The sequence below is a fragment of the Eleutherodactylus coqui genome, chromosome 1, assembly GCF_035609145.1.
Source record: "Eleutherodactylus coqui strain aEleCoq1 chromosome 1, aEleCoq1.hap1, whole genome shotgun sequence".
NCBI classification, from domain to species: Eukaryota; Metazoa; Chordata; class Amphibia; order Anura; family Eleutherodactylidae; genus Eleutherodactylus; species Eleutherodactylus coqui.
This window is the reverse complement of record NC_089837.1, coordinates 360,569,795-360,595,483: the sequence shown is the minus strand read 5'-3', so window position 1 is coordinate 360,595,483 and position 25,689 is coordinate 360,569,795. Positions and strand designations below refer to the sequence as shown.

Sequence of the window (25,689 nt, the reverse complement as noted above, 5' to 3'; positions counted from 1 at the left end):
ATCGGAGTCCTGTTCTGGAGATCTGTGGGGGTCTCAGCAGTGAGACCCCCACTGATCAGAAAAATATCCCTTATCCACAGAACATCTCAAATCGGCTATTGAATAGGAGACTAGTATTGAAGAGATAATAAAATGTAAAGTAAAAAGTAATTCCAGTCTTAAGGCTTCAATGCCAGGAAAACTTTTACATAAATAAAACAAAGATTCTAAAATAGAAAAAAAAAAAATCATTACTACCCCCCCCATACCCATATATTTTCTGAAGGTAGACATGTTATTGTAAAATGCTCTCAGCACTTTACACATGGACACCTTTATGCAATTTTGCATCAAACTAGAACACATATATATATATATATATATATATATAAAAATATGCATGTTATTTGCTAAAAGTCTGACCCAAGCAGCAGAAAGGTATAATGTGCTGAATTCATACACATCACTTATGTCAACATTTACCACTTAACCTCAACTCAGTAGACCAATGAGAATGGAGTCGACAAATATCCTCATTAGGGAAAGGGGCTGATCAGATGTGCAACTGCTCATATTTTTACCCAGACAGCAGGGGGGGGGGGGGCCTTGGAAGGTGACTAACAGGCTGCAATTTTTACTTCCCGTTATGATTTACTGCTTTCTGGTAGCATCCCTGACTTGCAGAGGATCACAGAACCAGGAAGTAAAACTTTTTGCGCTGGCCCCAACTTCAAACGAGTGCTGATTATTACACATAGAATATGGTGCAAAGTTTATGGGCTATAATATAATACCAAGATCCAACGCTTGCCAGGGATAGACTTTAGAAGTCATATCCCATTGCATACGACTATCAGTTAAAGTGTTAATCTGTCTCCCTCTACTTTGATCGGAGTAATGTCATATCATGATCAAACCAGAGATGACATATATGCTATGGTACTATATGCATACCAACGCCTCAATTCTCACACATTCAGGAGGCTGCTATCCTTCCACTCCTCCGTTTTAGCCTTACAATGGCCAAGCTCCGTTGTCTCAGCCTTGTATCAGCTGAAAATGGTATTGATCAGGAGAAGATTAACCCCTGTGTTCTCTGCAAGATTTGTACAAGTCTGATTTGTTTTAATAGCTGCAGAAAATCCTGCAAACTGACAGTGCAAAGTGCAAGCACTTAATATGTTGACATTTAGACTGGAATCACACCTTCAGTATTTTTAAGAGAAACAGAAGTAGTAGAAGTACAAGTCAGTTCTTTACACTTCCCATTCCTTTGGAAACCAACCTGGCTTTCCCACAAAAGAAAAAAAAAAAAGTGAGATTCCAGCCTTATTACTTTTTACAGTAACGTTCCTTTAAAAAAAGGGCACCCCCACACTGATCCTCTAAAAAGCCATGGGATAAAAAGGAAACTGGCCAAGGAGAAGAAAAAAAACTGCTCCCTGTGGCACCTGGTGCTCAACAATATACAGGGTGGCCACGGAAAAGTAGGCCGCCTCTGACAACACTGGCAGGAAGAAAAAGCAAGTGGCTTGTTTTTTTTCCAAGGCTTTTTCAATTTACCCACATGTTGGAAGTGGTTCCCATTCACTTCTAAGCACTTTTGGACACGCGGCAACATACTGACTGATACTGCCTGCAGCTCTTCAACTGTGATGTTGTGGAAAGTGTTCATAATGTTTTCTTTTATTTTATCCAGGGTATGTGTATTATTAGCGTACACTTTCTGCTTCAAATTGCACATATGGACAAGTTTGGGGGAACGTGAAGGCCATAACCCCTTGGTCAAAGCTTGCTCTTCCATAAACAGTTCGAGAACCTGTTGCGCTGAGTCACGGGAGCTGTGGCATGTAGCTGCATCTTGTTGAAAAAAGCGGTGCATTCTTCAGGTGTGTGCTGGTTGTAAACCTGCGGTATTCAGTTGACAATTGGGTTCACCATTTGCGTTCCTGACACCGCACACCAAAGGCCTGCGTTTCTGGTCATGCCGTGATGTTTTGAGAGTCTGGTGGGGATTTTCCAGTAGACCAGTACCTTGTATTCTGTGAATTAACGCGACTTCATAAATGAAACTATACTTTGGCCATCAAAGTACAGCAATGAGTCCAAAAGTCCTCTAGCAATCAGTCGGCAGCCAAGTACAGTATTTTACGCAGTTAGCTTTGTCAAGTTGGTTAAGTTCTTGCACACAATATGGTTTCAGGTTCAGAGATCACTCACTGACACACTTTGTGATGCGCCAGCTTGCTGGCACAGTCTCAGAGTTGATTTTCGAGGGCTATATGCAACCCACTGCTGAATGTCATGGACGACTTTGGCAGAAGCCTTGATTTCCTCATGCTCACGACAGGCCCAGTTCGGCACCATTTCTGAATACAATGTTCACCGGGTGGTTTTGTACTTTTCGGTAAAGGCCTATTGTGTCTCCCTAATTGATCTGCTTTATAGCGTTTCACAATAAATAAATCACTGTTGCAGGAACACCACTATGCGACAGATGAAGGCTATCTAAAAGAAAATATGTCTTTGTTGCCCGTAGCAACCAATCACTGCATAGTTTTTATTTCTTCTACTACTGAGGTATAATGAAAGGGCAATGGCCTCCTTCAAAGAGTGTGGTGAAGAGATCAGAGGCGGGCTACTTATCCATGGCCTACCCTGTATTATCAAAATGGCTACTTCTAGTCTTGTGATTGTCCACCGTAATTTCATATTCCTAATGTTTGTTAATGCAGGCTGTTCTCCCTCACTGAATAACAAGCGCAGAGCAAATGATGTTTCTGCATTTTGAGAACATGAGACTGATAACACTAGTGGTTTGCTATTTTTCCAAGTGGCTCAAAAGCAGAGCAGCACATTATTTTTTTCCCACCCAAAGCAACTTAAAAGGGGAACAACAATTTTCCCCTATGAAAAACAATGGAGTGAACAGGTCAATAAATCCCTAATGCCAACCATTATCATACCTGAGGCTCCACTGGCCTATGCATGGCAGGCTGAGCAGGCTCAGAATTCCCATTGGAAAATGACTCTGATCTTGAAGGCACTGATGGCTCCAACACTCTCCCCGTCTGCTTTGACTGTGCTTCAGGAGAGCCTTGGTTAGTTTTTCTAAGGCGTTCTTCTGCCTGTACCAGAAGCAAGACATACACACATCAAAGAGGACAACTGACGTCTGAAAACAAAAAACTGTGCAAATTAAAAGACATTTAAATCAAAGCAAGGATCATTGAAAATATGATGCTACTATATATAAAAATAGTGCAAAAAGCAGACAAGCAACAAATTAGTCAATTGGCTTCATTTTCAAATTTGCAGTACAGCTACAATTTAAGTACAACTTAAATTTGGCCACAATTTAGATCACCGCCACATTCAAAGACCTATAACATTTTTCTTTGCAGAACCATTTGGTGATATTTTGATTGCTTTCTATTCCGGTTTTTGTTAAAAATTAGCCATTTTTTTGGTATTTTTTTCAATGCATGCACCATATGCATTAAATAACGCACTAACTCTTTTCTGTGGGTCATTACAAATGCGGCAATGTCAGATTTGTGTTTTTGTTTCTTTTCAACGTAGCATTGGCCACCATAGCTGGCAATATCACAGAGGTCTAACGGGTGACAGAGGGAGCCCCCCCCCCCCCCCCCCCTCTCTCTCTCTCTCAGCCTTTTACATGCTGCAGATACATTGAAAACAACATTTGAAGGCTTAAATAGAGGGGAATCAAAGGTTTCTCTAGTCATCACTGTTAGGCTGCATTCACACGAACGTATATCGGCTCGGTTTTCACGCTGAACCGATATAAGTCGTCCTCATCTGCAGGGGGAGGGGGGGTTGGGGTAATGGAAGAGCCAGGAGCAGGAACTGAGCTCCCGCCCCCTCTCTGCCCCTCTGCACTATTTGCAATGGGGAGAGGCGGGACGGGGGCAGGGCTACTTCAAGGAACTTAGCCTCGCCGCCGTTCCGCCTCCTTTCATTGCAAATAGTGCAAAGGGACGGAGAGGAGGAAGAAAGGGGGCGGGAGCTCAGTTCCTGCTCCTGGCTCTTCCATCCTCCCCCCACTCCAGATGAGGACGACGTATATCGGCTCGGCGTGAAAACCGAGCCGATATACGTTCGTGTGAATGCAGCCTTAGAGCAAGTGTCAGGCTGTCATCCATCAGCAAAGCACTCACTCCCCCTGGCACGGGAGACTCGTGCCGTTATTCTGATGCATCAATTAGAATAAGACCCCTTGACGGCCGCCGTAAAAAAGGCATATAGGTGGTCCTTAAGGGATTAAAGAGAATGTCAATAGCAAATTACCTGTGAAAACTATTTTAACGATAATAGTCTTGAGCAAATAGCCCTTAAAGCTGCTCTCACACAGTCAGCTTTTTACCACGATTAGCGTGCGTTTCAAATTCCGTGGTAATCACGGTATAACGCTCCTATTGATTTCAATGGGACTTCGCAGACCTGTTCTTGAGCACGGCATTTCTGACGCCGCAATTTGAGCGTTATCTGCTCTATATTTGCTTTTATTAACACACCTCATCCCCCATCACAATGATGAGGAGCATTAAAAACCGCTGTACAATGTGTTCAAAAATGCTGCAATTCTGAACATGGCGTTTTGTGAAGGCATATGTGAGCGGCCTAAGTATTTCTATGAATGGATTTGCCTCCGTATAAACAAACACAGGGTGCAGAGAAGGAATTACCTCTCGCACACGTTCAGCCTGATCGTAGTGGGGTTTAGGTTCTGGAGTATGATAACTTTGCTTGCTTCTTTCTTGCGGTTGCATTTGGGGCTGTTGAGGCTGCGGCTGTTGAGGTGGTTGTGGCTGCTGTGGCTGCGGCTGCTGCCTGTGATCATGCTGTAAAGACATAAGATATGCTTGTTCTTGCTGCAGTTGACGTTGCAGTCTCTCTGCTTGCCTGTGTTCCTCCATTTCTCGCCATCTATATTCCTAAAATCAAAGGACATAAGATGTGAACTACTGCATAAAACTATGCAACATAACACTGATCAGGCTATTTTCAGTATATGGTTCAAAATCTCCTAACAAGCTGAAAGTTTTCTGAACTTAGCAAACTTTTACAAAGAAAATATATGCATGCAGCGCCTTGGTAGGACAACAAGAAATAACGTGCATTTCAGGCCTCGCAATGGTGTTACCACCTTCCATTGCTCTGCTGTGTTATAGGAGCAGAACTATGAAAGTAACGGCAGTGCTGGATCCTTCATGTGTCAGACATCAAGGCTACCCAATTGATTACATTAACTATGACTCGATCCGCTGGGTTTCCTTCATGCTGCTATAGCAGAATAAAGGGAGTATTTTTTTTGCAGTCTGCACCTAAAGACGCAGCTTCATCCGCTGCTGCAGATTGCTGATCCATAACCCGCTGGTATGCATGCAGATTTTGGTATGGAATTTTCTGGTGTGGATTGCGAAAATAGTCCGTTCATGTGAAAGTGCTCTAATGAAAGCTTTTAAATAGAGATGAGCGAGTATACTCACTAAGGCACTACTCGCTCGAGTAATGTGCCTTAGCCGAGTATCTCCCCGCTCGTCCCTAAAGATTCGGGGGCCGCCGCAGCTGACAGGTGAGTTGCGGCGGGGATCAGGGGAGAGCGGTGAGGGGGGGTGGAGAGAGAGATCTCCCCTCCGTTCCTCCCCGCTCTCCGTGCCCCCGAATCTTTAGAGACGAGCGGGGAGATACTCGGCTAAGACACATTACTCGAGCCTAAGACTAACATATTTCCCTAGAAACTAATGCCAATAGTGATTAAAGAGTTTGTCTTCGATACATTCAAGAACAGGTCTGCTTACAATGTGCTTATTAGAAAGAAAAAAAAATTTGAATAATTAGTTGGCAGATTCGAGCTGCAAACAAACAATCATGATGTTGGACATCGCAGCCATTTTTAAAAGTGATCTGACGGATAGAAAAGGCAAGTCCTGATTTTTATACATGACCCCTAACTTTAGTTACAAGTCTGTTTTCTTAGAACAGTCTAAAGTTGCATGTTTGAGCACCCTTGGGAACAGTCCAATTCTACACACTGGGCGTTTCACCTCTTAAAGCAGGGTCTGCCTACCGGGACTACATGAAGCTGTGCCTGTCAATCTAGGGTGCAGACAAGACTTCCCACACCAGCTAATTGTTTGTACAGCTTGTGCAGCTGTGCCAAGACAAAGTTGATCCCCACAACCTGCAACAGCGATGGCATCAGATCACCAGTAAGCTCTCACCAGTAACATGGCCTGCTCTTGAAGCAGCTGTTGTTGAAGGATTTCCAAGTGCCTCTGCTCCTCCTCCAGCTGTCGTCTGATATACTCCTGTCACACAAACATTTTGGAGGGTTCAGGTTGTTAACCTGAGAGTGTGGAAAATGCACATGCACTAATGGCACTGCCAACAACTACAACTTAAATGACATGAGGCACATCTAGACACAAATTACAATGAAAACGTTCAGTGTGAAAACAAGGGAGACTTCGCTCCGAATTAAGAGGAGAAAGCGCGCAAATTCTCAGTTTGCCCTTTAAACAATTCTAAATCATTTCATTTTTAATGGCAACAGTTCTGCAAACTGAAATATATATATTATATATATATAAAAGTGATTATATACACACACACACATTAAAAGCCATTTAATGCTGAACTTTTTTTTCCAATACAGAATAGCAAAATCTAAACTCACAAGAATAGAGCACTGGGCAGAGACTGCCTATTCGAACACTCTAGTAATACCATGCTTTAGATTAGCATTTAATTGGCCAACTTCCTTCAGAAAGATGGAGAAATGTAGAAAACTTATTTGATATGATGGTGTGCCAACCGTCTTTTTGAAGGATTGTACTGTGTATTTAGCACCTTAAGTGTCAAGTTAACATTTGCTACATCTGTAGTGTTGCAAAGTTTTTTTTTTTCTATGGGGCAGTGTGCCTGGATCCAAATCAATGCTAGGTTATAGGAATTTAATTGTACATGTATTATATACTGAAAAAAAGCCCACACTCACCTTTTATAGTCCACCACTGCAGCATCTCTGGTCCATAGTCCCATGCTACGACTTGCCATACTTTGGCATATGACCTCTCCGGCTGCCAATCACTGGCTGCAGTGGTCATGTGCCATATTAAAAAAGTGAGGTAGTATCCCCAAACTGACCTACCACATTTTACTGTTATAATTATTTATTTCATTGGGAAGATGGAACAATACTTCTACTGTGCCACCTATAAGGTGTGAGGAGATTTCTAAGGCCATCCATGCTTCTCTGGGAAATGGGAAGATTGAACGATACCACTACAGCACCATCTATTGGAAGGCAGCAATCCTGCGCGTCAATGTCAGACTTTTTAACAAGCCGTGCAACAATGACTGAGCTGGGAGCCAAAGCCAGAATCTTCTCCAGGAGAAGATAACCATACACAGACAGCTGTTTCGGGGTGATTGCCACTTGGTGTGCAGCACCTTCTAGGCGCTCTGCATAAGAAACACTTTGTAGATATACACATAGGTAGGTAATACAGGATCCACCATTAACAATAGGTGATAAGCTGTGACCCTTATCTACTCCCCCCTTCTTGTACAATGGCCTTTGCACAGGTCACTGAACATGACTAGAGCAGTCTCCCATACAAGTCAATGAGTCCCCTCCTGTCCATTATGTGAATGACCCATGAGGCTGCTGTAAAGCATATGTTCTAAATTCTCAAATTGCTGTTAAATGTAGCAAAGGAAAGATGGCCGTCCCTATAGGCACAACAGGAAAAAAAAAAAAAAAAAAAGGTCTACACTCAGAAAATAAAAACAGATTAGAAAAATATTTCTATCTGGTTTTAATACAAAAAACGTTGGTGATGTAGTCCCTTTAAGGTTTACCTGTTCTCTCTCCACTCGCCTTTTCTCTTCTTCAGCTCTTCTACGTTCCTCTTCTTCCTTACGTCTTCGTTCCATCTCTTCCATTCTTTTTTTCTCTTCCTGCTCTCTTCTTCTTTGCTCCCTTTCTTGCTGCCGCCGAGCTTCACGTTCTCTTCTCTGTTGCTACTCAAAAAAAGTAAAAAGAAAATTAAATAAAAAGGCTTAACAAGTAGTCTGGAATTACCAAAGCACAGAAATTACCATACTATACCAAACACACAGTGCCTGTGGAGACGGACAGAACCAGCTGCAGAGGTAGTCTGACTGGGTATTCACATTGATTGAAATACAGTCCTGCTAAACAATCCACTTGTGCTATAAGTTATATGGTTGTCTCCAATACCATTAGGATACAATGAGTGGCAATCTGTCAAGTAATTAGTAACCGTAAGCTGCTTCTCATTGATATTTTATGAAGTTATTGTCAGACTAAAACCATGTTCACATTGGGGAAAACTTTGCCAAGCCTGGCATTTCCAATGCTGGACTTAGTACAAATCCCCCCTCCCCCCTCCCCAGCACCCTTTCCACTTAATATAGGAACGCACACCTTGTCATTTTTTATCCACATCTCTGGCACATGCGTGTGCCTTCTAAGAAATGTATGCCAGGTCCTACCTGGTGTGCATATTTGGTAAAATTTACTCCAGTTTCTGTCATAAATTCTACATCAATCTGTTGGTCCAGGGTGTCCACGAACCCATCTGACAAGCCCAGACCACTTTTGGGAGGAAAAATACTTGGGGCTGGTGCAAAAATAAAGAAAAGTCGCAAATGTTGCAGAAACTGGTGTGACACACTTTAGAGATGTGTGCAATTATGTTTTGGCCCCTACATTTGACATATGTGCAGGTTGGGAAAACTCCATGTACAAGACAAATGTACCCATAAGGCTCCAGTAAAACTGGAAGGGAAGTTCACTAAACGCCCCGAATTTTAGCTCAATTTACACCATCTGCAATAATCGACCGTCGTATGCGATGGACCCCAGACCATTACACTAGCTGTGGGGGCAGTGCACTGGCTTTGACACACCCACTGTCACCTCCATTTGCAGTGGAGTCAAACAATAAAACTGGACTACTACAGTGTGGTACTGGGTTGTCTTCAGGGACTAATCAAGGTTTAGTTTGGGCACGGATGACGGCTGTGTTTCTGCCTAGAGACCTTGGGGTGAACGCCTCAATCCTGCCTTTGCTGTAGAGCAGCACACTGCCCCCACTGCTGGTGTGGTGGTCTGGACGGCATTACAATCAACAGTTTGTCACCCCTTGTAGTGGTACGAGGGACAATGAGAATATCCTACAGCACAAGCATTGCCTCATGGCAGGGCTTCCAGCAGGATAATGCTCAGCTGCACACAAGGGTGCCACAGGAATGCCTCCACAACATTACCACACTTCCATGACCTGCCCGATCCTTCACAGACTTCTAGCCTAAACGGAAATCTGCAAGCACCTGAGGCTAGGGTTCCCGATTTGTGCCATATACTGTGCATACAGGGTCTTTTCCCGGAATGCACAGCAATCTAAAGTTAACGCAGTACCTGATCTTATTCATACTGCCAAGGCCCTTATACACGGGCCAATCATCGTTTAGAGCCTCGCTGGATTGTGGGAATCTGAATGATGATCGGTCAGTGTAAATGCATTTTAGATCTTGTTTGGACAGTTTTATCAGATTTTAAACCTCCTTATGATATGAGAGGCAACAATTGAATGCAAATTTCTTTAGAAAAGTCAATCTGTGATGTTCAATTTTCAGCTTCTTTTCCTAGAAAATCATTCATGCTAGATGTGCACTCCATATCATTTATCAGTCTAACTAATGAAAGAGTCCCGGTATGGAAAGCTTTACACTGCAGCCATACAAACAAATCACAAAGGGGAAAATTAACAATATATATGCATTTCAACTTACAAAGTTATTTAACCCATTAATGATGTGGCCCCTTTCTCCCCTCGCCCGGTTTTTGTTTTTTCCTCCTCCCTTAAAAAAAAAAAACAAACAAACAAAAAAACGCAACTCCTTTATTTATCCATCGACGTCGCTGTATGAGGGCTTGTTTTTTGCGGGTCAAGTTGTATTTTTCAATGCTACTATTTAATGTACCATATGATGTACTGAAAAAAACTTTTACAAAATTTTAAGTGTAGTAAAATGGGGAAAAAAACAAACTGCCATCTTTCGACACGCCTTGTTTCAACAGCACACAAACTGCAACAAAATTGACATGTTAGGGCTCAGTAGGATTACTACCATACCTTGTACAGTTTTTTTTTGCTGCACTATAATTTTTTTTTCAAAGACATTTAATTTTCTTAAATTTTCTGCTGCCATAATGCTTTTATTTTTCCGTTGACATAGTTCTGCGAGGGCTCATTTTTTGTGGGACGTCCTGTAGTTTGTGTTGGTACCATTTTGTAATACATACATATGACTTTGATTGCTTTTTATTGCATTTTTTTTCTTGGAGACAGGGTGACCAAAAAAGTGCATTTCTGGCGGTTTTAACTTTTTTTTTCTGACGACGCTCATCGTGTGGGCTAAATAATGCATTACTTTGACAGACGCAGCGATACCAAATACGTATTTTTGTTTTATTATTTCAATTCTTTTATTATAAATATGGCAAAAGGTTTTTTTTTTTGTTTAACTTTGTACTTTTCTTCTTTTTTTTTAAATAAAATTTGTAAAACGTTATTGATCTTGTTCACAACAACTTGCAATGCTTTGATCGCTCCTGCAGTATGATGTAATGCCATGGCATTACATCATACTATCGGGTGGGCAGTTTATTGAGCCATCTTATGGGCATGGCTTGCTAGGCATTCTGCCAGGATGGCCCTTGGGCCTTTCAGAAGGCCCCGGGCTGCCATGTCACCTGCACGGCTCCCTGCGATCTCATCATGGAGGGCCGTATGGGACCCCCAAACGACGTTTGGGGGATTTAAATGCTGTCAGAATTGACAACGGCATTTAAAGCGTTAACAGCTCCGATCAGCCGTGCGGCTGATTGGAGCTGTTGCCGCCGGGTGTCGGCTGTAAAAAAAAACCTGCTGGCTCCCGCGCTGTATGAAAAGAGCGCGCCCCGCAATCTCTCTTTATGCATACCCCGACGCTGCAGAACGTAAATGTACATCCTATAGCAGGAAGGGGTTAAAAGTCTTGTACAGGACTAAAAAAAAAAAAAACCAAAACATAACTGCTTTCATCGAGAAACATTACCATACTTGTCTATTGGTTTGTGGCATTATAGTGACGAAGCTGCAATATCACACACAACGTGTGGACCTATGTTGCTCTATTTTTGTTTTTCTAGTGCTGTCCAACCCCTATAATAGTCTATTTATACTGATTTCACTAATTTTAAACTGGGGTTATTAAGGGCCACAGTAAAGAATTCAGCATTGGCTTCCATGTTTGTGCTGGCCCACCTCCATGAACACTATAGTCCAGTCTTGTCTATCAGTTAGATGAAACTTATTTCCGACCACCATGCTGTACATGAATATCATAGAGGGGGGGAGCAGTTAAAGGGGGTTCTGTAAAAAAAATAAAAAAATAAAAAAAATCAATACTTACCTATTCCTTCCCTGTCAGTCTTCTTACTGCATCTTCTCCTCGTTCCTCCAGTTCCCAGGGTCACCTCACCTCCAGCCGGCTGGATCCTCCTCTTCCTGCGACGTTACGTACATTCTTGACAGTCGTCTTCCTGCTGATCAATGTACACTATCTCAGTAGTGCCATAGTGGTCACTACCTAGCAGGGAATGCCAAATCCCATGCCGGGCTATTGCTGGGAGACTGCGCATGTGCATCACAGGAAGAAGAGTATCCGTCCGGTTGGAGAATATGTGACCTGGCGGACTGCAGGAGACGGGAGAAGATCAGTGAGGAGAAGATTTGGTAAGAAGACTGCCTGGGGAGGAATAGGTAAGTATTTATTTTCTTTTTTCTAATGACAGAACTCTTAATGCAAAAGAACATACATGCATGGCAAAGAGATGGTGCCATGCATGCGCAGCCTTTACAATTCGCACCGAGAGACAGCTGTAACCACTTACACCAATATGTCTGCTGTACCCATCTGTGCCCTAGTTTGTCCAAAACTGAGATTTTGTTTTTTAAGCATCAGCCACACACCGGCCGCAACTACTAGCGTCCACTCATGTTCATCCCACAATCAGATGTCAATCAGTACCTGGAGGGCAGGCTGAATATGCCCATCAATATCTTATGCCAACTTCTGAGAAAGCAGCATAAAAATAGTGTCAGATTCTCTTTAAAATGGTCATGGAAGCAGAAGGGAGGCAAGAGAAAATTTAGTTATCCCAAGCTTAAAAAAAAGCAGCATCATAATAGACTCACGTCATACAGTTGAGGGCATCGCTTACCATGCGGTTTCCATAATGTGGTAAGATTAATGGGGCTGGTACTACATGAAATAACGTCACGAAATGCACTAATCCATATGTCTATGTTGCCTTAGACAAGTATTTCTCAACTACATTGCTGAAATATCCCAAACCATTCAGATTCTCCTTAAGATTTCCTTAGTATTGCACATGTGTTTTCTCTATAGGAAATCCCAAAAATGATGACCTGTTGCGGTACTTGACAGCAGAAGTTGAGAAACAATGATGAAGAGAACACAAGACAAGCTTCACTAAAGATACTCCTCTCCATTTTAGCTTGAAATGTAACAAACCTTCTCCAAGAATCCTTATTTACACAATACACAATTGTGTTACAACGAACACTTGGCTGATTTTGTACCTCTTCTAGTCGCCTCCTTTGCTCTTTTTGCTGTTCTATGCGCTTCTGTCTCTCTGCCAATAGTTGTCTCTTGTACTCCTCCTGCTCTCGGAGTTGCTGCTCCTGTAGCAGCTGCTGCCTACGCAAGGCCTCAGAACGCTCCTTGTTCTCCTGCTGCAGCCTCAGGAAATCACGCCGAAGGGTGGACTCTCCAGGCACGTTAACAATCGAGCTAAAGGAATAAAGGATTAATTCGGACATATCAGTAAAATGGACAGTAGATGAAAAGTCTATTCTGCATAACTTAAGTAGGCCACAACAAAAGCTCCAGTAAGCAGAAGTTCTTTAACCCCTTAATGACATGGCCTATTTTGGCGTTGAGGACCAAGTGATTTTTTCGTATTTTTCCATCTCCATTTTTCAAAAGCCATAACTTTATTTTTCCGTGGACGCGGCCGTATAAGGGCTTGTTTTTTGTGTGGCGAGCTGTAGTTTTTATCGGTGCCACTTTTGGGTACGTAGACAATATCGTAAAAATTTTTTTTACATTTTTTATGATAACGGAGATAAACCGCATCAATTCTGCCATAGATTTCTTTTTCTTTTTTTTACAGCGTTAATCATGCAGCATAAATTACACACAATTTTTTCTGCGGGTCGGTACGGTTACAACGATACCAAAATTGTTATTTTTTAGGTTTTTACACTTTTTTGCAATAAAACCCCCTTTTTTTTGGAAATCTTTTTTTTTTTCTCTATAGCTGCATTCAAAGTCCTGTACCTTTTTTTTTTTTTTTTTTTATGTACGGAGCTCTATGAGGGCTTATTTTTTGCGAGACGAGCTGTAGTTTTTATTAGTACCATTTTGGTGAATGTAGGGCTTTTTTGATCACTTTTATTGCACTTTTTGTGAGGCAAAATGCTAAAAATTAGCATTTTGCCTCTGTTTTTTAGCTTTTTTTTTAACGCTTTTTGTCATACAAAATGAAAAGTGCGTTCACCTTTTTGTACACGTCGTTACGGACGCGTCAATACCAAATATGTGGGGTTTTCATTTTTTTCCCCTTTTTTATGCTAATATTAGAAAAAGCATTAAAAAAAAGGGGTTTTTTTTACATTTTTCTTTTTTTTACATTTTTCTTTTCGTTTTTTTTACACTATTTGAGTCCCTCTGAGGGACTTGCAGTAGTATGCCTATGATCGCTGTGATAAGGCATGGCAGAGCTACTGCTCTCCCATGCCTTATCGCCTATACAGCGATTATAGGCACAGGCAATACAGGACGCCAGTGTCTGGCGTCCTGTTGCCATGGCGACAGGCCGGGCTCTCGCGATGACATCGCGAAAGCCGGCCGGAGACAGAGGGATCGCGATCCCTCTGTGAACTCTTTCCCTGCCGCGATCTACTTAGATCGCGGGAGGGAAGGGGTTAACAGCGGGGTGACGCATCTCTGATGCCCCCCCGCTGTTGCAGCGGGACGCCGGCTGTGAGTGACAGGCTTCCAGGACGTAACGGTACGTCCTGGAGCTGGAAGGGGTTAATATTCAAGTTCTATATGGCAAAATGTTTTTAGGTTTAGTTACCATAGCATGCTACGGGGGGGATTTGCTGCAGAGTCCAGAGGCGTTCGCCCGCTCCGGATTCCACAATTCAAATCCGTCCGTGTGCATTCCCCCATAGTAGAATTAAGCACAAATAAGTTACCTGCACTGAGATCTTGATGTACAATTTACAACACAATGAAATGGCATTTTAATGAAACTGGGACTAAATTTAATAAGGATCTGTCACAGGAAGAAGTCAGCAGGACTGCATGCATGGCTCTGCAGCTGTGGCCCCGCTGATTATCCCCATTTTTTCTTCATACTCACCTCCCCTTCCCTCTTCTTGGGTCCCGCTCCTGGCACTGTGAATGAGTAAAGCGAACACTGCATACGCTCAATGGGTGACGAAAGATTGACAATCCAATGTCACGCGTGACAATGAGGATCGCCCACTTGACATATTGACAGAACTGGGGGTGTTGCCTAAGAATATCCTGTTCAGGCAAAGTGAGGAGAGCGGTCTTTATCCAGCAACAGGTCAACATTAAATTACATTTAGAGTAGGTTTCATAAACGCTCAACTACTGAAGGCTTTAAAAGTAGAACATAAAATAACCTTGGTTCTCCTTCCTGCTCAGGCACTTCCTCTTCCTCCTCTTCACTTCCACTGTACTCATACTCCGTTTCATCTTTTAGGGGGAAGAAAGGGAGAAAAGAAAAAAAAAAAAGTTTACCTAGAGCATTTTTGACTTTACTTCAAAAGAGATCATTTAAAAAGCCGATATGATGCACTGTATTGGGCAATACGAGACATCAGGACACCTAAAAGCAAGTTATCGGGAAATTCCGGTGACAGAGTGCGCACAGAAATCCTGCAGCAAATCTGCCCAGTCGGCAACCCCCTTAACAAACCCTAAAACAATCAGATCAGCGTTCACATTGTAAGGCAAGTTTCACATGAGCGAGGGTGAATTCAAGCAGAGAATCATGGCCCGATATCGCCATCCACGTGAAAGCCCCATGGATACGAGGCGGTATCATGTAAAAACAGGCTAGCATCCACGGGGATAAAGGGAACCCCCCACTGCGGCTATGACAGAGGTTCACGGAGTCCTCCCTTTTTTTATAATGGGGCCGACGCTGCTGCAATGAAAACGGGGCTCCTAGCTGAGATCTCACAGCTAGATAGAACATGCCACCATTTTTTCCTGCATAGCAATGCATCTTTAAAAGAATGGAATTCATATTGTATTGGTGCAAGATTTTCTTGGCCATGCGAAAATGGCCTAAGAGGAAGTAGAGAAACGTCCCATTGACCAGGGAAATAACACAGAGGTGACAATTTATACATTTCCACAGAAAGCAGACTTATTTTATAGGGAACGGAAGGATATACTGAAACAAAAATCAAGAGAGTTAATAGGTCCTCTGAACAGCAAACGAGAAATGATTCACTGAAAGACTGTTGGTAGTAGATTAAAAGGAGTGTTAGGAATGTCATCATTGTTGCAAAGGACAAAATATCAACTTTATCTGGATGTGAGTGTAAAAAATGCGCCTTAATTACATATTCCAAGACAGTTTTTGTTTTATACCCAAAAGACAACTGGAAAATGTAGTTCATCACTGACCTTTCTCTCCTCTCTTCTTTCTGGTCCTGTCTATATGATCCTTCAGCTGGATCCTGACTTGCCTTTCGTTTGGCTGGTCTCTTATAAATGGATGCTTTAGAAGCTGTTCTGTAGGGGGACGTTGCATGTAATTTTTCACTAGACAACCTTCTATAAAACTAAAAAACTTCTTGGACCTTCAAAAAAAAAAAAAAAGAAAAGAAAGGTTTAATACAAACACACCAACATAAATCAACATATCATTTGCAACATGGCAAATATCCAAATGACAGATATCAGATATGTTGTACGCTTATTTTAGACATGTATTAGGAGCATAGTCACATAGCCAAAAATTCTCCATTGCGAAAGTGGCTTTCACCCGTGCCATCATGTGAATTTTGCTGAGAATAATGCTCTATGCACTGCAAAATTCAAATGAAACCTCAAGTGCAGTTCTGCAAGTAGGATACTAGTGGGAAGAGCTAGGAGAAGTACACAGCAGCCAAGGGGGAAAGAAATCGCATCACCTCACCACTGTAACCAAAAGGCATGCACCAGACACTGCCATCAAGGGGAGGACAGTTCTAGGGGCTGATGAGACTTTGGCTACTGATGGAAAAAAAGCATTTTTTTGTATGGTCAGACCATCTTCACAGTAAAGCAAGGCAGTAGAATGCTTCTCTGTGACAGGCCGTGAATGGAGAAAATTATACAATTCTACACAATGGTTTAAATTAATGTAGAAGAATGTAGGAGCAAAAACATGCTGAAGACTGCAAGAGAACTGCAATGTGGGAAAAGTTTTTTTTTTAAACAAACAATGCCCCAAAAACAAGAGTTAAAGCTACAGAGTAATGACTTAAAACAACAAAGATAAATTCTTAGGCTGGGGTCACACGTGGAAATCTCGCAGAATGACCGCACGGAAATACCGCAAGATTTCCACGTTAGAAATGCAGCTTTAAAACCCGCGGCCTTTCACTGCAGATTTTGAAGCGGCTTCGCCACCTGCATTCCGCAGCGGTCAACTCCTCCCCATAGAGAGGAGTGCAGCCGCCACAAAAACGGGGAAAGAATTGACATGCCGCAGCTTTGAATTCATGTAGCATGTCCATTTCTGCACGGCTTTTGTAAATTTCGTCCACTTTGCTGCTTTAGCCCAGGAGTAAAAGCCGCGGGGGGGAATTTTCGTGCAGAAATTCTGCATGGAAATTTCGTGGCAATTACACCCAGTGGGAACCCAGCCTTAGAGTGGCTAAAACACATTCTAGGCCTAAATCCAACAGTTTCTGGCAGGGCTGAAAACAGCTGTTTACTTCTAGCTCTACTGCATGGTAACAGCTTGAGGAGTTTCATAAAAGAACGGAGAAGCACTGCAGTACAAGCTGAAGAGTTCTGCAGTCACTGACTTGGGTGCAGACAGCACTGCAATTAAAAGGACACTTTCTAGAGACGTCCTTCCCCTTTGACAACTGATGTAATCATCCTTTTCCCTTTAATCTCAGATGTCTCAAATTAAAATGCCAAATACTTTCAGGGCCCTGTTCAATAAGCAGCTCTACAATGGGCAATAAGGCACTTCTATTTTACTGTATTTATGTGAAAGATTCGATAACTTGTAAAACCTTCCTTGAAATCTGCAATGTAATAGATTGGAAAGTCTTAACTGACTTACAGAAGGGCAAATGAGGTAACCGTTTAGTTAAACAAGAATTAAAATTCAGCATACAGCATATTACATATCCAAGTATTTAATACACAGTCATATTGAAGAAGGCCTGGGTGAATGAGCATCAAACCCTCACATAATGCTTCAGGGAAAATACTACGTGTACATATGGTATGTAACAACTTATTAGATCTTGTAGTAGGGTGGATTACTGGGATGAAATCTACAACATACTTCGCAAGCGGAAGAAAAATCGCAGCATGCTCTATTTGCCACGTGGACAGTCTCCATTAAAGTCAATGGAGGCAGTGTGAACCGCAGACCATACACAATTAAAACTACATATGGGCTATGGGTACCCGCGTCACCGCTAATTAACGCCACGGGAAATACAAAAAAAAAAAAAAAAAAAAAAAGAACCCAGTACAGTGCATGACCGCCAATGAGCTGCCACATTCATTCGTAATTCAGTAGAAACAGGTACACAGGGTCACCAACCGGGCTCACAGCTGGAATCTGCTGTGGGCTTCACGCATGTGGAATTCGGTATGCCTGCATGAGCTCGGCCTTAGGCCTCATGTCCACGGGAACGCACAGTTTCCACTTGTGGAATCTCGCAGCAGTTTCCACCCGTGCCCGCAGCCATGAGGCCTAAAAAGACATTTTCTTGCCTGGCCAATAGCCTGTGGGTCTTCATCGCTGCCAGATCTTTTTTTTTGCATGGTGGATGCGTCCAGGCGCACCAACGGCGTGCTGCATTTTTTTTAAAGCTCTTGCTTCCCTGCGGATCCGTGGCACAGATGCAGCATCAGCTGCGTCTGTGCCGCGTATCGGACTGCTTCCATTTGTGAGGGTATATATATATATATATATATATATATATATATATATATATATATATTGCCATATGTTCTTTATACTTTTATACCTATATGCAAGTTTTATTCAATTCCAAATGAGAAAAAACTTATATGTCGCCTTACATCAGATATTCCAAGGCTTTGCAAGGCTGAGAGAGATGATACCGAACCAGACATGAAGGCCGCATGTACTTGGCTGTTTTCCCAGAAGCAAGATATCAAGATGTTCCACTATGTACATAATTTTCACTGTCTTAGGCCGGAAATCCGGACTTCCCATATATGGAGAATGCATGCTTGGCCGTTTTCTTAGAATTGAGTGGGTCATTCTTTGTACTGGAGTTAATTGAATACGTGATTTTCTGTACGTAAGCCAGAGGCGCCAGTATCAAGATAATGACTGTTATATGATTTTCAGTGTCTCAGGCCGGAAATCCGGACTGCCCATATATGGTTATGAGCCGATCACCCCTTGCTGGGGATGGGACAAAGGGTATAAGATCTCATGTAATCTGTAATAAAACACAGCCGAGAGCCATGTCCCGTGTGAGAAACTATACCAGACCTCCGTGTGGTGTTTTCTTCTTATCGCCGGCAGCGGGCAAGTGGGGTGGGCCCGATTGGTGCTGTACTTAGAATATATTACCCTGACACATTGACTGCAATGGAAGCTATCTGTGCGCAGAAGATGGAGCATGCTGCATTTTTTCCCCCCTGCGCAGTCAATCTGCAGGCCTGGAAAAACGACATCTGCAGGCATTTAAATTACCTGCAGATGCCCAATGATTGTCTATGGGGCATACTGAACTGCGGATCGTCCGCATTTCAATTATGCCTGTGGATACGAGGCCTTATGGTTGGTGCTTGTGTGGTAAGTCTATGAGCATGTGAAATAAAATAATCGGTACTTGTAGGTTATCTGCCACTAGTTTAAGATTCTATTATCGTCTCTATCTTGCAGGCTATTGCCGCCTTTATACCACCTAAAAAATATAAATTATGTTTTATGATAAATAAGAGTTTAAGGCCTCATGTACACTCAAAAAATACAATCTGCCGCGGATTTCCACGCGGAATTGCTTTAAATGGCATTTTTTTGCATGCAGATATCCGCACACATTGCTATCAATGTGATAGCAATGTTGCCGATCCGCGCGGATTCTGCGGCAAATGGAGCATGCCGCGTTTTTTCTCCCGCGCATAAAAAGCGCAATTCTTTTAAAATGCTATCCGCGGGTGCAAAAATCAATTTAATGGACCTGCGGATGGCAATGATTCCCTATGGGCAAAATCTGCGGCGGAATCCGCAATTCCATTTACCCAGTGGACATGAGGCCTAAGGCCTCCTACACGGGCAGATTTGCATTGCGAAATCCAGAAAGGGATTCTGCAGCAAATCAAGCCTATGGCATGCTATGAGAAAACGTGATTTCCTGCTCGTGTGGAAATGTATAGAGATTTTCCGCTGGTGAAGGAGAAATCGCAGCATATTGCGATTTTCTGTGGGCTACGCACGGCGGGCTTCCACTGAAGTCAATGGAAGCCATCCGTCCCACGGCCATTCTGCAATAATCAGAACTGCATGTGCTGGGGTTACTGGCTAGGCGCCAGGCCGAACTCCGCTGCAGGAATTCCACATGCGGGGCCCAACCTGCCCGTGTGCAGGCGGCCTAAGAAATACAGGTTTTTTTGTATTGGTGAAATATTTGTGAAATTAAATTTAAAAAGTGGCGACAAGTACCAATAATCACACCGACAATACGTTAATTTAGTTTTTTAGTTACATAGTGTTCAGCTGGACAGATTTTCAAAGAACAACAGTGTACAGAAGAAAAAACTAAATAAAACACATTCCAGTACTAAACATAGTATTGGCGGGATAGTAAATTGCGCACAAAGCCAACATAATCATGGAACTCATATAGCAAACAAAAAGACAAACCAAAAGCAGCAAGATGGTATGAGAAGACTTCTAAATCTGGAAATACCGTCCAGAATAAAAGGTTCCAAAAATTCTGGTTGCGGTTCGGACACAAAATAAACCTTAGGAGTGATCGCGTCATCTGAGGGACATTCCCACCAGACGTGCAGGAGGGTCCCCTGTTCTATATAATAATGCCAGCAGTTTATCAGAAACCAGAGGGGCAAATTAATGTACTTCAACTGGGCTTCGATACCAGCGAGAGAGAATTTTGTAATTGCGCAAATTTTGGCCTAATGTCCACGAGCAAATCTGAATTGCAGGTGACACGCGCGGACGATCCGAATGCGGAATCTGACCCCACCCGTGGATGTGAGGCCTTTCTGTCTAGTTGGATCATCCAGCAATATCCCCGTAGCAGTGAACCATTTATCTAGGAGCGAGGGATAGCCGGGCACTAATAAAGATAGGAGATCATACAAGAGAAACCCAATAAGACGATGAATCCACCTGAACAAGTAGGCTTTAAAATGTGGTAAGTGTGCGCGGAAAAGTGTCCTAGAGAATAAAATACCTAAAAGAGAACAGAGCTGATCATATGAGAACCACGACCACCGCCAATGCAGTGACTGGGCCTGCAAGTCCTGCACTGACAGTAAAGTGCCATTAAAGGCACGACATGTCTAAGATGTATGTACATAATCCAGGAAGTGTGAAACACCCACCCCAGGGGTGAAGGCCATTTTTTTGAACAAACGTGTAAAGTGGGTTTGGACTATGAGAGATGAGATCTAATCCTTAAAAAGTGATCTAAGCATGCAGGACCAGAGGCACCAGGACACAGAGTAAAAGACGCTGGCCTATGACAAACTCAGCCAGGAAAGACAACATAGTGGGGCAGGATTAAGGTTTCTCTCAAGGGACATCCATTGTTTAGTAGACCCCTGATGGAACCTGTTAGCTATTCTAGTAAGGGGGGAGCCCAATGGTACAACTGTAAGTCAGGAAGTCCCACCCCCTAGATTTAGGCCAGAAATACGTATAGAAACCTCAGAAAAATATCCATTTTAAAACAGTTCCCTTCCCAATCCAGGACAAGGGCTTCTTTCGGCAAGTTTGCAGGTCACTCAAAGGTTTATTAAGGAGGGAAGAAAAATTAAGGTCATATAGGGAGCGTAAATCAAAAGGGATGTGTGTGTCTAAGTAGGTGTCGAGGGAAGAATGTAAATTTAAAAGGGAAATTAGAGTCCAAAAATTGGACGTGGGAGTGAGGGGAGAAATATTAAGGGCCTCTGTGTCTTAGAATAATTGACTTAAAAGTTACTGAGGTGGCTTAAACACTAAAGCTCTTCAATAATGATGGGTAACGCGATACAGGAATTGATACATAAAGAAGAAGGTTGTCAGCGTAAAGTGCTGCCTTATGTTGCTTGTCTCCCACGGCCACACCTTCGATGTCTTGATTGTTCCGAAGGGCATTTGACAAGTGTTCCATAATCAACATATATTAAAAAGGGCCAAAAATTGATTAAACATATATAATAAAGAGAAGAGGGGACAGCCCTGGCGCTCGATCCAATCACAGAGCTTACTTACACAGCACTGACGGCAGGAGATTTGAAAGCAGAGCAGGGAGATGACAGCAGGGAGAATTCTAAAGCAGCTTGATTGGCTGTGAATGATCGAGCACTGGCTGGGATTGGCTGACGCTCAATCCAATCACAGCTCTTACTTACCTAGTGCTGACGGCGGGGAATGACAGAGCCGAGCAAAGAGGATGGCGAGGGATGACAGCGGAGAGAATTCAAGCAGCCTGCCGCACCGCCACCGGAGACACAGACACCGGCTGGGAGGTGAGTATAGAGGTTTTATTTATTTTGTTAAAGCCTTCACTGATTCGAGCTTAAGCCGAGGGGGGCTTTTTCAGCACAAAAAAAAATGTGCTGAAAAACTAGCCTTAAGCTCGAGTATATACAGTAATCAGTTCCCTATATATCACCGTGACAGGCCAATTTGCCAATTATTATCCAGTAAGACTGAGTCACTGATGGGAAACACTAATAATTAAAATATAACTTTTACTGAATTTATGTATTAAAAAATGCACGATCAAAAACTATAAAACGATGTGCCTCTTATGTCTCAGAATAGCACTGATACAGTCATTGTTCATGACAAAGGTTCTTTTATTGTTCTGTCCTCATATTAATACTGACACTGGATACGTATCCAGATCATCGAATCTGGTATAAAGTATAAGGGTAAACAGTAGAGATGAGCGAACGTACTCGGATAAGCACTACTCGTCCGAGTAATGTGCCTTATCCGAGTACCTCCCCGCTCGTCCTGAAAGATTCGGGACGCGCTGCGGAGCGGGGAGCTGCAGGGGAGAGCGGGGAGGAACGGAGGGGAGATCTCTCTCTCCTTCTCTCCCGCCCGCTCTGCCCCGCTCCGACTTACCTGTCAGCAGCGGAGCGCCCCGAATCTTTCAGGACGAGCGGAGAGATACTCGGATAAAGCACATTACTCGGACGAGTAGTGCTTATCCGAGTACGTTCGCTCATCTCTAGTAAACAGCAATCATTTAACTATTGCCGCACTTGTATTTATGTATCCATACAAATGATTTGTGGTCGGTCACTTATAGGACCATATTCAACAGTCACACTGTGATAGAACATACAATCTGTTAGTACCTGGTCAAATATATATTATTACTAGATTCGTACACAGATCATTGAGTCCAGTGTCAAGTATACAATAGGATATCAAACGGCACTCATTGGACTGTTGCTGCGTTTGTATTTATATATCCATGCAGAAGGTTTGTGGCCAATAACTTATAGGACCATATCGTCCAGCCACACTTAAATAAGACCCACAAGCTCTTCGTACCAGGTCAAGTCTATATTTTCATAGGACACTAAAATCAAAACCATATATATCACTGTGCTGCGCTTTATGTTTATAAATAACAGCGCTATGTTCGGCACCTAGATATATATATATGTTAAGTATGCATTCATTCGCCTATTGGCTACATAGAAGGCAGCTAATATGAGGTTAATGAACTTCCAATTAGTTTATTATGTGGAGAGTTTCCGCCCCTGTTTCAGCCTGCATATGTGTTACACATCTCATCTCAAAGGGACTGCATATAGTTTCAGTGAGCTTTGATGTTAACATTCTCCAAAAACTCAGACCCCTTGGATTAACTATAATACGTCGCTATGGTCACTTGATATTAAGGCACGTGACTAGATGCGATGTTATGAGGAATCCACCATTCATGTTAATAGGTGGAAACAAACAGCTCTTATTTGAATACTGATGTTTAGCATCTCAAAAACGGGGTAGAATGATCAGTCACTAGACTTCAGAGTCAGACCAAACTTATAAAACCCCTTAAGAGCGCAACAAAGTACCACCGACGCGTTTCTGCAGCCAAAAATCAATCAGGGTAGTATTATTACATGGTACAGAGCCCTAGATGTGAACAGCCTGGATGGCTGTGAGTGAATGAGCATAGATGGTCTGACACCTTTGCCTATGGCTTTATATAGTTCAGGCCACGCCTCGTCTCTGCTGCTCCAATGAGCTGATCCTGTATATGTTTGCCGCTTCCAAGTCTCGCGATGGTTTGGCAGAAGCGCGCATGCGCAGAACCCGATGGACCGCGGCCGCCAACCAATGCCAACCAACAGCCGCTGGCCGTCAGGAGAACGTAGCGGCGCGCCGTTGCCATGGTAGCGCAGACGCTAACCTCGGCAGTGGCTGACAACACCCCTTATGGGACGATATACAGTCTGCAGACTTTAGAGCATTTGCACATACTGCCGATCTATGATGTAAGTATCATATTGATGTTTAGTGTAATAAATAGAGTCGGCATTGTAAGGCACCATGGGAATGTTAAGGGAAAATGTTAAAGGAAAAGTGTTGTAGAATTTTAAGGAACTAACTGGACCAATGTATTTGTTGCCGTCATACATCCTAGGGAAGAGGTTATGGGACAATTGCTTTTCATCTGCTGTATTCCACATTGTCGGATAATAAAGTTCCTATAAATGTTAATCATATATTCAAATATCAAATCAACGTCTTCCAATTATCTCAGAAACGGTCTGGCGTCATATTCTGGAACCTATATGATAAATGGCATCATGAAATCAATGGCTAGGTTCAGAAACCAATCAAACCTCCATGGTTGAATATTAATCGATATTTGATACTGCATGGAATATTCATTGGAGGAAAACAATGTGTATACTATATTGTGTGGCAGATCAGTCGGTACAAATGGTCACCAGAATTAGAAACTCACCATTTCTTTGATTTTAGCCGTGGAGGAGGATTTCTTGGGATAAGGAAGAGCGCTCTCATTGGGTGCATGTCACACAGGGCTTTGGGGAAGGAAAGAAGGACATCTCATTTCAGAATGCAAAGTGTACAGAAAGAAGGCTTCTTTTTAATAGAACTTTTAACAACTTACGAGGTGCCCCTTCTGCCATCTCAATAGCAGTGATCCCACAAGACCAAAGGTCACTCTGTAAGAAAAAGGAGAAAAAAACAAACCAAAAAACACTACAATTTTTCCCAGAAAAAAAAGTTTTCAATAAATGGAATGTTTAAAGTATTTTTATTCACAGATATTGTCTGTGCAACCACTAAATAATAACGTTACTGCAACATAGTCTAAGCAAGTCTTCTACAAAAGGATCTGCCATGTATATAGAGCTGCCATGCAGCCCCTACAGACTATACATTGAGGAACATTGGGAACCCAAGGAGAACAGCATGTATGTGGGGAAAATAGAACAAATCAAAATTCACAAGCCTACTTTATTCTGCCATACTAAAATTAAAATCATCGACTTACTCTGTAATCATAGGTAGCATCGGGGTTCTCATCACAAGCTATAACTTCTGGGGCCATCCAATATGGTGTACCAATAAATGTATTTCTGCGGCCTACCGTCCTGTCCAGCTGCGCACTGACACCAAAATCCACTGCAGAAAATACAAGAGCATGAAAAATTAACATCTTAAAAAAAAAATAATTAAAATTATAGGTTGCATAGTCAGCTGATCTATACTCTGGAGTGTTAGGGCTCGGTCAAACGAGGGGTTTTACGTGCAGTGAATAGAACCTATTGATTTCAATGGGTTTGTTCGCTGCTGAGTATTTGTCCTGTAACTTTTGGTCGCCTGAAGAAGAAAAAAAAAACACAACATGTTCTAGCTTAGTGCATATTACACACCAAAATAGCCCATAGAAGTGAGCAGATGTGTAAATACACAGGAAACAAGCACATTCGCTGTGTATTTACGCAAGAAATCAATGGGATTTTCTGCGGGGTCTTTTTTATGTACATAAATATGCTGTGTTTTTATGCACAGTAAAAAAAAACTGTAGA

At 42.5% G+C, this 25,689-nt stretch overlaps 1 protein-coding gene across 4 annotated transcripts in view; it reads right to left on the bottom strand.

Annotated features, from left to right (window-relative positions):
* The window catches only part of MAP4K4 (mitogen-activated protein kinase kinase kinase kinase 4), a 132,485-nt gene that overhangs the window by 31,579 nt on the left and 75,217 nt on the right, over positions 1–25,689 (bottom strand). For all 4 annotated transcript variants that reach the window (XM_066577753.1, XM_066577760.1, XM_066577768.1 and 1 more), the window contains exons 7-16: positions 25,152–25,282; positions 24,765–24,819; positions 24,597–24,675; positions 15,841–16,016; positions 14,826–14,898; positions 12,687–12,897; positions 7,870–8,031; positions 6,228–6,314; positions 4,689–4,937; positions 2,946–3,107 (exon numbers count right to left, since the gene is read on the bottom strand). In XM_066577753.1, coding sequence (XP_066433850.1) covers positions 2,946–3,107; positions 4,689–4,937; positions 6,228–6,314; positions 7,870–8,031; positions 12,687–12,897; positions 14,826–14,898; positions 15,841–16,016; positions 24,597–24,675; positions 24,765–24,819; positions 25,152–25,282 — 1,385 coding nt within the window. The remainder of the gene's footprint in view (positions 1–2,945; positions 3,108–4,688; positions 4,938–6,227; positions 6,315–7,869; positions 8,032–12,686; positions 12,898–14,825; positions 14,899–15,840; positions 16,017–24,596; positions 24,676–24,764; positions 24,820–25,151; positions 25,283–25,689) is intronic.